At 41.2% G+C, this 13,641-nt stretch overlaps 1 protein-coding gene across 7 annotated transcripts in view; it reads right to left on the bottom strand.

Moving 5' to 3' along the window:
• PHACTR1 (phosphatase and actin regulator 1) overlaps window positions 1-13,641 on the bottom strand; it is a 326,124-nt gene that overhangs the window by 10,216 nt on the left and 302,267 nt on the right. For all 7 annotated transcript variants that reach the window (XM_038174412.2, XM_038174411.2, XM_038174416.2 and 4 more), the window contains one exon: window positions 10,946-11,007. In XM_038174412.2, the coding sequence (XP_038030340.1) occupies window positions 10,946-11,007 (62 nt within the window). The remainder of the gene's footprint in view (window positions 1-10,945; window positions 11,008-13,641) is intronic.

The following is a 13,641-nucleotide window of genomic DNA, read 5'->3' as shown; positions in this document are numbered from 1 at the left end:
AGCATAACTTCAGACAACCTGTACGCTCCCCCGCCTTGAGCTGCTGTGTGTGCTTTACTACTGCCTGAAAAGAGTTAGCCACAGGAACAGAGCATTTCCTGCCCTGAATTATATGCAAAAAGTGATGAACAACTTTCCTTACCATTCTGATACTCCACAGACTTGTCCTTACGTCCTGAAAAGGCAGGCAGGATGATGACTATTGCTCGCTGAACTTTTCACTTTGTGCTGCAGCTCAGTTTTATGTCACAGCATATTTGACTTTAACAGTTTATATTGCATACTACGAGCCAAAGAAAAAGTTACAAGGGTGGATTGTATCATGTCAAGAAAGCCTCTTCACTGTTCCAAAGCCAATTCTTTCAAATTCCACAGCAGAATGGGCAGCCACAGTCAAAAATATTTTCTCAAATTAGAAACAGTAGTGTGCTGGTAGTCCACGTATTGTCCAGCCAGTTACATGGCCAAGGACAGATACTGGTTTTGGGGGATCAATTCTCCTTGGATGCACAGCTTGCTGGTTAGTGTCAAGTGGAATTACACAACTGTTTCTGAAGAAAGGTACTACAGATGTGTGCACATGGATGTACATAAGCTGCTAATCCTCCATTAGTGAAACATTTGTAATCATATTACCAGGAAAAACAATCACATCCTGCTAACAATTAGCTAGACAGTGTATCATGCTATCATTAGAAAAAGTTTACTTTGCAATACTTCACTCTTGTGACTAGTGAAAAGTTAACAAGTAAATAAAACACTTGAGACTTTTCTGCAAAGGTAATTAGGCTCCTGAATGCAATTCCACTTACATCCCAAATTGAGTCTCTCAGGTCCCTGCATTTCATCTCTCAGATGAATATTCTGAATTAAGACTCAAACCAGACAGGATGCTAAGTAGAGGATGAAAAACTTGTGAGAGCACAAGAAAGAAGCCTTCCCTCCATCATCCAGGTGCTGATGCAAGTTTGTTCATCACCCCACCGCAGCCTGCCTCTGCATTTAAGTTCCTGTGTGGTTGGCCTTACAATGGATAGTTGCCTGGCTCTTCTCTTTTTTGAGAGGGTTGTTCCTGGAGGTCACAGCGGGGCTGCTTTCCTTACACAGATAGTTCTGAGTTCTCACACACAAAGTGGGTTCAAACTTACGTAGAGAGTCTGCAAAGCTGTGCTAATGTCCCATCTCTTTGACGCTCAGGAGAACAGGAGCCATGCTCTACCCCTCCTGGCTACAGCTGAACTATTTTGCACACACAGAAAAGTGAGAAATCATGGGAAAAAAAAAAAAAAGTGTATCCAGGAGCACTACTCTACACTCTGCCATGTAATGCCCTTGCCTAGGACAACAGGCATCGATCAAGTTGCAGCTTGGTGATTCATGTATTGCCTCCAAAGCCATTTTAAGGTAAATTACAAAATTTAATAGGGGAAAAAAAGCTCCTTGCTGTTTTGAAAAAGAACAAATTAGAAACTTCTGAATATTGCAAAGATCTTAAAACTAGACAGCTTTCTCATACACACCATCTTCTGTGGGAGGCATGAAGATTCATGGGAGGAGCTGCTCTGCATGTGTTTGTCACCCAGGATTTAAAAACTTCCTCTTATTTCCTCCAAAAGCATCCCAATAAAAGCCCCATTTAATATACCTGTGTTCAGGCCAGCCATACTCTAGTCAGTCAAATAGCACATTTATGCTGAGGTCAGCAAGAAGCATGCCTTTCTGAACTTAGACACCATGTTTTGGTCACCTTTGTTTTACAAGCAAAATGCATATACAGCAGGAATAATTTAAATAAATAAATAAATAAAGTCAGAAAAAACGAAGGGTGCAATAAAATAGATTGAAACATGTATAGATTTGAAAATGTAATTTTTCATTCTTCATACAAAACAGAATTGCTTCTTCATCCTGCAACCCTGATAGCTAAACCTAAGTTACCTGCAAGCCATATACACAGCACAATTAATAGATGGGCTTTTAACAAAAGCAAGAAATACAAACTTGTACCAGGCCTGGTGTATAACCATAATTATGCTGTAAGTGAGGCTTCTCTCTGTCCTACAACTCCTATCGAATGTGATTTCAAATGGCTAGGTTTTTCTATCAGCCCTAGTACTAGGAGCTGGCAAATTTGTTGGCACTAATGCATTATTATTCAGATAGCACTGCAGAATTTTTCTTCCAATTTTTCTTTTAAATCTCTGCTCAGGCTCTGCGAATAGAGAAAATCTTTATACTAAAATGATATTACGATTACAGCCAAACGTTTCAAAGGGTGAGACTCCACCTTTACTTCCATTATCTGCTTTTTTTTTTCTTTTTTTTTTTTTTTCCTTACAACAGCATGAATTAAGGATGAATCACCAATATTATCTGTAAACTTTTCAGCTTTTATCATTTCAGGACAAAGCCTAGACTCTACTTGAAATCAGAATGGTATTGTTTCTTTAATAAAATGTTGTATTACATGAAGTATGATGACATCAAGAAAAAATTAAATCCTGTCAATTTAACAGTGTTTCTAAATGTCTACAAGGGAAACAGGAACTCCTATAAGCTTTTCAATCTCTAAGAGGCTTTTCAAAAAATGACTGGCTCTATTTCACAGCTTCTGTCAACTCTTGACACTAGCTGACTCTTGTGTTTGTGCTCATCTTAGTGATGAGCAAGTTTTTCCACAGGCGAAGGCAGATGACTGCTGATACACTACAACATGCTATGCCAAGCCAACCTCTAGGTGGCATCAAGCATGCAAGAGTACCAAGAGCCACTGAGGCATTGGTACTTTTGCTGGCAATGGAAATTTACTACTGGTATTTACTTAAATAGAGCACCAGGGTCTTTAACAGCTGATATGGCTTCTGTGGTGCCCTGGGTCTGGGTTAAAATCACAGAAATAATGGTAAATGTTGAGCACTCTATAATAAATGAGACAAACCTGAGGTAAGTTCTTGTGTTCACAACTGCACAAAACCAAGTTAGGTGCATCACTCACATGTTTCACAGCACTGAAGCTCACTGCATCCCTTCACTATGGTGCACATAGTTAGTCATACATGAAAAATTGTCAAGTGCATAAGCACACTATGAAATTTCAGTGTTAATGTGCACTTTTCATTCTTAGATGATACCTGAATGCAACACAGACTAAAAGCTAATTATTCTCTTCCTCTGAAGTCATATGACTACTAGACATTATTTTTAGCTGCCCCACCTTTGCTTCAGAAACATGCAACCAGTGTAATTTCAAGTACTTGTACACCCTATTACAGTGGTGGTTTCCATCTTTGTTCCCACCGAGCTACTGGGGCAAGTGAAACTCAGAGATGTGGGAGGTATTGCCAGGGGTGTGGACAGGCCCCATGGTTGGTGATAACATCAGACTCCTGACATGAAGCCATGAGGACTGTAAACAAGTTAGAAGGAACAAAGAAGGGTGATTCAGGAGAGGCCTTGCTGTCTCAAACTGCTTGTTCTCCAACTCTTAGGACATGGAAGTTGTTAAATGTTTGGTGTTGCTGGGCAAAGTTGTTAACCAATGAATAGCTAGTGGGAAAGTATCTCTGGTAGAGACAATGGTATAAGTAGGGAGCCTGTCCTCAATAAAGTAGTTAAAGTTATTGATCCCTAAAGATAGCCTGGTGTCCGTGTGGTCATTATGCCACAAATGGTGCCCGAACAGGGACATGAAGAACAGGAACAGACAAGCTAACAGAACAGGGACAAAAACAAAAAATGAATGAATAGGGACAGGCTTTCCAAACAGGGACCAGGACAGGAACAGGGACACTGATCGCCTCATGAAGATAGGTTTGGCTGAACACAACAAGCTGAAAGAAGCGGATCCTGTGCTGAAAGTAAGCTGAAGCTGAGAGAAGCGGACTTGCGCACACAACTGCCTCTCAGTGGCCGAAGGTAAGCAGCTGTGTGTCACGGGGAATTGTATGTTCGTAGAAACAAAGAATGTCCTGGGAATCTTCCTGCTTATTCCCTCTATTACGAATCAGACAGTTTATGATCTTGAAACATGAGACCAAATTGGGGTCAGGCTTTGGGACTCTACTACTAAAAATGACAAGGCTATGGCAGGATTGCTCGGCACTTGGCGAGCAGTCTCTGAGGCTTTAACAAGCCATGTGGGACCACAATCAGAAACGTGTGGTTTGCCAGATAGTGAGGGAGCTGCAGGCTCGTCTGCCGATCTGCCTGCTATGCCATCGGCATACCTGCTCCTACAGCCATTGCAGGCCTTTGCTGTTACGCTGCCTGGTGACCTGGACGTGCCTTTTGACCCAGGCCCTATAGGCCCCAAAAAGGCCCGTTTTTCTTCAATCTGGGAGGAATAGGATACACAGGGCCTGAAGGCCGAGTTGCTTAACAACTTACAGTGAGACATGTCCCCACGACTAGCCCCTGGAACTTGCTGGTATTTGTAATCAAAAAGTGGAATAGAAAGTGGAGACTGTTACATGATCTGAGAAAAAATAATGAAGTCATGGGAGACATGGGAGCACTTCAACCAGGATTGCCATCTCCAAGTATGCTTCCCCAGTCATGGACATTAATAGGGTTGTTTGTTACACGTTTGCCAGAATTCAGAAAGCTTCGCTATGTTTATGTTTCAATTGATACCTTTTCTGCCTGTATTTTTGCATCCGTACATGCAGGAGAAAAGGCAAAGAATGTGTGTAAACATATTCTGTCAGCTTTTGCAACATTAGGAATCCCAAAAATGATTAAAACAGATAATGGGCCAGGATATGTGGCCCAAGCAACCCACTTTTTTTCAACAGTGGGGCATTCAACACCTGATGGGTATACCCCACTCTCCCATAGGTCAAGCAATCATTGAATGGTACCCTAAAGGGTATGCTTCAAAAACAAAAAAGGGGGAGTATGGGTATGACGCTCTAGGAAAGGATAGCTAAAGCATGCTATGTTCTTATTTTTTTAAATTGATGGACAGAGGAAGGTCCTCCAATTCATAAACATTTTAATCATAATACCTTAAACTCAGTTAAAGAAAGGGTGCAAGTCATAGTAAAAAATTAAAGCACCAATCAATGGGAAAGGCCCTACTCTCTAACAACTTGGGGCTGAGGGTATGCTTGTGTTTCAGCAGGAGCCGGTCCTAGATGGGTGTCAGCGTGATGGGTCTGTCCAGCTGTCTTATCATCTGCTTTAACATGATCACAGCACTCTCCTCCATGGTTTGGATTCCAGCTCAAAACAGTGTATGGGAAGGTCCTGCTGGCACATGCAGGACCCACAAACAGTATCTCCAGGAGCTGGAGGGGCAGCCAGAGCCCCTTGGCTGGGCAGCACTTAGTGCCTGCCTCTCCCAGGGATGTGGTTACAAAGTTTGTTAAAGATAGTTTTTCTCTGTGTCTTAATTTGCGTTAATCATGCTTTCTTTGTCAATAAAGAAGGAGGAGATGTGGGAGGTATTGCCAGGGGTGTGGACAAGCCCCATGGTTGGTGATAACATCAGACTCCTGACATGAAGCCATGAGGACTGTAAACAAGTTAGAAGGAACAAAGAAGGGTGATTCAGGAGAGGCCTTGCTGTCTCAAACTGCTTGTTCTCCAACCCTTAGGACATGGAAGTTGTTAAATGTTTGGTGTTGCTGGGCAAAGTTGTTAACCAATGAATAGCTAGTGGGAAAGTATCTCTGGTAGAGACAGTGGTATAAGAAGGGAGCCTGTCCTCAATAAAGTAGTTGAAGTTATTGATTCCTAAACTTACCCTGGTGTTTTTGTGGTCATTATGCCACAGAGACAGAGCAACCAGCTCAAGATGACCTGGGAGGCCCGTGGCACAGGTACGAGCAGAAATATGATGCATTGAATCCTATGCCAGTGCTCTTGCTGTAAAAAAAATAGCCCTTAAATCCACAGCTTACACCACATAGCTAATATATAGCCATACATCTACATATATTTACATACATAAACATACACATACACACACACAATACTCAATGCAATAAGCCAAAGTGTAGGTATGACCATAATAAATGGAAAGAAAAGGATAGACAGAGGGTTGTTTTTTTTTTTTTTTTTTTTTGTTTGTTTTTTTTTTTTGTTTTTAAGTTAATAATAAAAGCTACATTATTTGTACTGCTAGAAACTACACTGCCTTCTTTTCATGCACAGACTTCTGAGCTGCTAAGCATTGTGGTCTGTCAGTATGTCTGGACTACACGGAACACCCTTAAATCTTAATGGCAGTAATAGCTGGGCAGACAGCTTTGCAGAACAGACTCTCTTAAGTGCGTGTCCATTCAATGTCAGTTCATAAGAAGGGTACAGCTCACCTGAGATCTCACCCTGAAGCTTATTTTTATGGCCCGTGAGTTATGGTCTCTTGGGTCAAAATTACTTAATGCTGCACAATCCTTCAATGACTACACCTCAAAATGAGCTCTTCTTCTGACAGAGAGAATAAGGAACATTTGAAAGTTACAGAAAAAGCACATATCCAAGGACATGATGCCTACACAAGGAGGTGGTGCTCCAAGCAGGGAGAAAGGGATTTCGCTCACTGAGTTCACCCCTTGGCTCCCTATAAATTCTCCCAGGTGTTAGAAACACTGCAGAATTTGGAAAATTTTCAAGGGTAACTTGGGAGGTATTTTAAGGCAGAAGTTTTCTTAAAGGACTTGTAGCCATGATAAGGGTTTCACTACAAAAATACGGCAAAAAGACTGGTATGTTTCTGAAGTACGACAAAGAGTTTTTTTCCATTTCTGTTAATGTCAGAGGGGTGATTCACTTTTTCTGGGTGTGCCACCCGGGCATATGCATTTCTATTTAACTATTTGTGACGATTTGTGAGTTGAAGAAGAAAGACAAAATGTTATTGTGAATCAGCGCATTATTTTAGTGTGAATGGGGATGTAAACTGTTTTCATGGGAGGGGAAACTTTCCTCTATATTTTGGATCACTGGAGATAAAAATGGGCATATATGTATTACAATCTTTGATAGTAAGATAATTTGCAAGGGAAATTTTAACACAAAACCCTTTGTGCTCAGGATGGGAAACGAAGCAAGCTAAAGCACTCTGGTCACCAGGTAAAGTGGAGGGAGATGTTTTGTCATTCTGGTCTTGAGGAATAGTAGTTGAATGTGAAACAGTAAGTTTGCTCTACTTCAGCCACAATAAAGCTTGTTGCCTTAGCACTTCATTGTTACCTGCTTTGTTACCTCACTGAAATATTATGGCTATTCTTTATGGAAGAAACCAAAGTGAAAAATTATAAAACCTAACTATCAGTGCACACAACCCTCTCTCTCCCCTTTGCTCCCCACCTTTTGTGATGTGACATAAGAGCAGGATATATGAAAATGCCCTGAAGCTCTTTTTCCTCTTTGACTAAATGTTGTTTATCCAAATTAGCAGCTAACCTTTACTGTTTTCTGGCCTTTTTCCCCCTTCCTCTCACCTCCCTCTGACTAGTCACAAATCTCTCAAGAGTTTATTATTTTAAACACTCTGTGCTGATGCAAGCCAGTGGAGGTCAATCAAAGAAAAGACTGAACAGCAAGACATTTCCCAGGGAGGCTCCAACTTGCTCTCCAGTGAATACAGAGTTCAAGTTGTACTGGCACAGGAATTTAATGGGAGAAAAGATTTCAGGCTATTGCATGGGTTTTAAGAAACAGCCACACCTCATTACTTTCCTTGTTACTACTGCTATGAGATTTTTAGTTTTGGAGCTAGACCTCAGTGAAAGCTCAGGTATTGACAGTGGGGGATAGGAAGCAGTAAGCTCTGGGGAACAGGGAACATGATACTGTTTGAGAGAAGAGAAAGTAGAAAGAGTTTTACTCCTGTTTGCATGTGGTTTGTGACATGTTCTGTTAACCTAGGTGATGACTCTGTGTATGTAATGGAAGTCCTCAGGATGAGTTCAAGCTCATGCTAACTGCCTTGGTGCTGGGCCAAAATCACCATACTTAAGAGGGGATAAATTCTTAATTGTATTTTCTGGGGACCCATCTATCCTTGTGAAAGGGAAACGGATACAACACTTCTCCCAGAGGACCTCTGAACATTCACAATCCTGTAATGGGCTTGTGGGGTGGCCGAGACTAGTGCTCAGAGAAATCTCCTATTTATATCTGTCCCCTCAAATGATACAAGTCCATGTGCCCAAGGACTGTGCCCAGTGGGGCTCCAAGGGAGGGAGCACGGGGTGCAGAACCCACCATAGGCACTCAGATGGCAGGCAAATACATTTCATCTCTACCTCCTCTGGTAGGAGGGCAACAAGTTACTGAGAAACTGTACCAAGCAACATTTGCCTCGTTTTTGCTGTTTGAATGGCAGCTATTCTCTTTCCCTAGTATATTCAGAGTAAGATGAGTCTAAGAGGATGAACAGTGCTTAAAAGGACAGCTTGCTAAAGGTCACCTGACTTCTTTAATTTTTTTTTTTAGAAATTTCCTGTCCAGATGATGAATTCAACTTGGTATTTATTGCTGACTTTAATATGACATCTAGATCTAGCAAGGTAATCTTGGTTATTACAGTATGTCGAGTTACAACTTATCATCATCATACTGTAACAAAATGTGATTGCTGAAGGAATTTTAAGAATGGCTTTTTAATGGATGAGGAAGTGGGCTGTACCCTTGGAATGATGCTATTGAAAACTGGGGACAGTAGCAATATCTATAGTGCAAGGTCAAAAGTCTTTTCATTGGCTTCTGCAGAACCCCCTCCCCTCTTGTTACCAACCATAAATGGTTACAAAAAGGCAATGTGGCATACTTTCCTTATGTTGAATTCACCCTGTGGGCGTGTGTGCGCATAAATACTCAGCGCAAGCAGAGAGGTCTGCTGGGCAAAACAATTGACGTGCCCAATTAAATTTCTGCTTGATCTGAGGTTTAAAATCCTTTGGTAATAAGACTTCAGTACAAATCAACAGAAGGAGCCTGCCACTCTTGTAGACGCAACACTTTTGGGACATATTCATGAAAGACAGAACTGGGGGAATAACAACAATTTTGCAGGATTAGCTAGGTACTTGGCATTTCTAGTTGTTATCTATCCATTTACACGCTTTATTCACTTATTTCCTCTAGAGATCGCTGATCTTCTATGACACTACATTTGGCAGGTGAGAACAAAATTTGCTTTTAGATCAGGCCTGTGTTTCTTCCATTAAAACTACAATGTGTCACTAGAACAATTTAGAACAGTTTAAAAAGTAAGCAATCAAACAATGTTAAGTCATGTCGCATGTTCACAAACATGCTGGAGGGTAAAGAAAGTATCTTTTTCTGGTACAAAGCCGAAAAAAGGCTAAAAGGTGTATGAGATGGAATATCACTATGATCACTGAAGAGCAGACTGCCAGGGACTTGGACTGACTTGTTGCTACATGAAAGCACAAACAAGACCAAGGAAAGAAAACTCAAAAGTCTGCTGAGGTATCAGGGCGCATACGCTGCAGCAATGCTATAGCTGCCTGGGCATTTTTATTTAGCATGTAGGTGTGGCCTCCATCTGCAACAGGTGATTCATTTGCTTGGTACCTTTCCTACAAAAGAGCAGAGGATGGAAACTACATGGTGATAGTGCAGAATACCTTAGCAAGCTTCCACTTGTAAGCGAGCAGATTAGGTATAGGTAGCTTTGCTTTTCATCTATTACAGCTGTTCATCTCATGGCACAAAGCTTTGAACTGGATTCCTGTATGTTTACTCTTCAATATACAGGGAAATTGAGAAACTGGTAAAACAGCATTTCTAGCCTTTGCACAGAGCTTAAGTCCCACTAAACCTCTGCAATGCAGTTAGGTTCCTTTATTTCAGACAGCCTATGAGAGGATGTGAGAACATCCTTGCCATTGTTGTCAGGAGTTTAAGTGCTTTAAAAATATTCTTGTAGCTCTCTGGGCCACATTCTAGGTTCCTGCAGACAAACACAGTATCACTCAGTTGGTGACACAGAACTCTGCTGATTTACATGAGCTGAGAATAAAGTCTGAGATTTTTAATCATGAAAGAAAATAGTCCAGCTCTCTGAATGTAACCTCTGCATATACATTCACAGTCCTGTCATTCTTTACAGCGTAAAAGCTTGCAATCATGTAGGCCAAAAAGACTAAGCTACCTAAGAGCATACAGCAAGGGACTGGTGCGGCTCTGCAAGCTTGTGAGTTTTTACAGGACTTTCTCCAGCTCTGTAGGTGAAAAATGTGAGTAGTGACATAAATGTGAGTAGTGACATAAAGTTTATCTGCAGTAATAGGATAGATTGTTGACTATGTATATTGGGGCATCTGTGGACATTTGTACCAGCTGAGAAAATGAACATGTATATCTGAAATTACTGTTCTTCAGTTTTAAGAGCAAATGACTTTCAAATGGGGGGAAAACCAAAACCAAACAATGCTGTTCACTTCATCCTTCCCTGCTGATACAAGATTGTTTTCTGCACTATACACCATTTTCCAAGTGTTTGTCTCTATTTAGTTGAAATGCCAAAAGTGTCAATCTCCCCTTCTAGAAAGAGTCTATTTCCCAGGTAAATGCTTTTTAAGGTGGAATTCTCAAATGCAATCTACATTGTTTTAATTTTGCTCTCTTCTCATAATGGCTTCCAAAGTCATTACATTTACAGAGAGCAAGGTTACATCAATGCTAGGTTGTGCACCCTTCACTGTGCACCCTTCTGTTTTAAATCTAGACCTAGATCTTCTTTTCATAGGCCTCAAAATGTTACTGTTAACAGACTGTAAAACATTTCCTTTCACTGTTTGTGGACTTAGACCCTGTAACAGAGGTGATTTCTTTTGAAGATTATTTTTAAGACTGGTTTCACACTCTACTTTTGGAAATGGTGCTGTGGAAAAGAAAAAAGGCAAATAATTGTGCAGTAAGGAGAAAGTTATGGTAGTGACTTAACAGGATCAAAGCTGCTCCTCACCTTACGTGTTAATCTTCTCTTTATCTCTCGTTTTTCCTCCTGCTCCTCTTGCTCATTCCGGGCTGTAAAAAATTTACAAGAATCTCAGGCTGCAGACTTATCAGACATCCACAGTATGCAACAAATAAGCCACTCTATCTGCATATGAATGTTTCAGGACTTCTCTGATACACAGCATGCCCCTCTAGGACCGGTGAACCTCCTTGACCCTTAGCTACCATGCTTCTTCACACACATCATAAAAGATCTACACAAGCTTCCTTTCCCTATGCTGGCATGTCTTCATGTGTCACTTTGTCAAAGGGCCAGGCAATGAGTCAGTCCTTCAGAAACCATCATCTAGCCCACAGGTCTGGTGGCCTCATGGGGCTTAGCTATGATATGGCTGGACTCTGAGAGGTCAACAGCTGGTAAAGGAAGACATGCTTTTTTTTTTTTCCTCTACAGAATGAGAATAGAAAGAAAGCTCAGAGTAGGGATGCCAAACAAAACCTGCAACTTCCCATGTCCTGAGCAGAATGAGTTGAGAGTGTTCTACCTTCCTTTGTGAGCCTTCACATCACCCTGTAGGAATGTAAAAGCACATCCTAGGGGAATCTGCTTTCAACATTAGGCCAAAAGATCATGTGCTACAAATTTTTACCAAGACAAACCTCAACCGTTACCACTCAAGAGGGCCATAACATCTGACAACACTACCTCTTCTTCAATTTAGGGACAGGCTGTCATACACATCTTTGTGCTGAACTTTATTGAAAGTCAATAAAATCACAGTTTTCTAGGTACTCATGTCCTCAGTCAGCTAGGTTTCTTTTTTCAGTGTTTCATTGATGTCAGAATTGCTCGTTACTCAAATCAAGCCCATGCACAACAGAGAAGAAAAAAGACAACTCATCTACAGGTAGCCTGTGCCCTGGTGTGATTTGGTTTTCACTCAGGCAGGACAAACTCTCTGAAGGGAAGATACAGACCTCCAAGGCCACTTTGGGGTACAGGGCTTCATCTAAACAGCTCAACTTTGGACTAAATTAAATCCAGGTTCAGAGACTATGTGGGCAAAGTCACAGAGCAGGCAAGAAGGAGGGCTAGCAGCCAGGTTTCTTGCTTCTCAGGACGAGAGTTGACATTCCTTACAAGGTCCATTGTGATTGCCCACTGACTTCATCAGGACTGAGAATTCTTCTCTGAAGCAAAGAGTCTGTCAATGGTATGATGGCTTACAATATGGCTCTAATCTTTAAATGTCATTTTTTCAAACATACTGCTAGCGTTTTCTGAAGGAAGGAAACTGATAATGGAGTAAAAAGATCAAAGACAGTAGGTACTTACAAATGGTTTTTTAAATGGTAACTGGAATACCTACACTGTTAAATATGTTTTTCTCTTTCAATGGTTCCTGTCCCTAGTGGGCTGGACTATCTTCTAGCAATTTCTCTTCCAGCAATTTTGTTCTTCCTTTCGTGTCTCAGAATTGGAGGAGCTGGCATTACAAATACCCACGCACAGGAACAGGGCCATTAATAAATCCTTGTAAGATTAGGCAGAGAGCATGCTAAATGGAGTCCACATGGCATCTGGGCAGAACTGAAAGCATCTGAGGAGTTATGTATAAAATTTAGTAAAGGCAGTTCGTTTTTGTATTTGGCATGCAATGCTTTTCTTTTCTCCTCACTTCTCAGCACAGCCACCCACCTTCAGAGACAGCCAGGCAGGCTGAATATCTGTCAGGTAAAAGCTGGGAACTAGAAATACATTCTCTGTAAATACAAAGTCCTATTTGTTTAATATTAATTAGGGTCTGCTGATCTTGTGAAACTACAGAACTGTTGCTTTTTTTTTGTGTTCAGGAGATGCTTTGTTCCTCTAGGGGTGTGCGGGGACACAATTTTCAGGCCTAAGTGTGAAATGTCCCCCAGTACAGCCCGAGACCATCAGAGACCACCTAACCATCATTTTTGTGAGGAATTTATCTAAGCCTGAATGTACCAGATAGACAAGTGAAGTACTTGTATCCATCACAGAAGTGGTACTGGAGGATCCAGATATTCTTCCTCGTACAGTAATAAGCCCTGTAGGTGTTAACTGCAAAAAGCGCTGTTCAGTCTTCATGCTAACCCTGCAGGTCTAGACCTCTCTGCACTGTGTGCTTTTGATATAAATAAGAGACAGTGGGTGCATTTCAGTGAAGGACCCTTCAAGGTACCATTTCCCCTGCTTTTCGTTTCCTTGCTGTGGCTGCTCATTGCTTCTACCAGTGAGTAGTGGTACTTGTACAGTGGACTCTTTGCCCTTGTAATTCAATAAAGAAAACCAGCTCAAGAGTATCACAGCAGCATGGAGCTAGGAAACGATCACTGCACATATAAAGACTCGACGCATAACTGCATTTTGCTTTGTTTCTTCACATCAGAACTGGCAATAATGTGGGTACACATGCCACAGGAACATCATGGTACTGAACAAGACAACTACATCAAGGAAATTTTAGCTTTAACCGCAGAGGAAATCCTACTTGAGAGCATGCTTTTTTTTTTTTTGGTGTGTTATGAACTGGGCTTTTGCAAACAGCTTGACTTGCTTATGCAGATAATTTATATTCTTATTATTGCACTCCATGTCTCTTTTTCCCTAAGCTCCATGATATTTATCTAATTTTCTTTCTTAGAAATCTACGTGAAAGACATGAAACAATTCTG

This window comes from Anas platyrhynchos, chromosome 2 (genome assembly GCF_047663525.1).
Source record: "Anas platyrhynchos isolate ZD024472 breed Pekin duck chromosome 2, IASCAAS_PekinDuck_T2T, whole genome shotgun sequence".
In the NCBI taxonomy this organism is placed as follows: Eukaryota; Metazoa; Chordata; class Aves; order Anseriformes; family Anatidae; genus Anas; species Anas platyrhynchos.
Note: the sequence above shows the minus strand (reverse complement) of the source record. Positions and strands in the feature narration are given on the sequence as shown.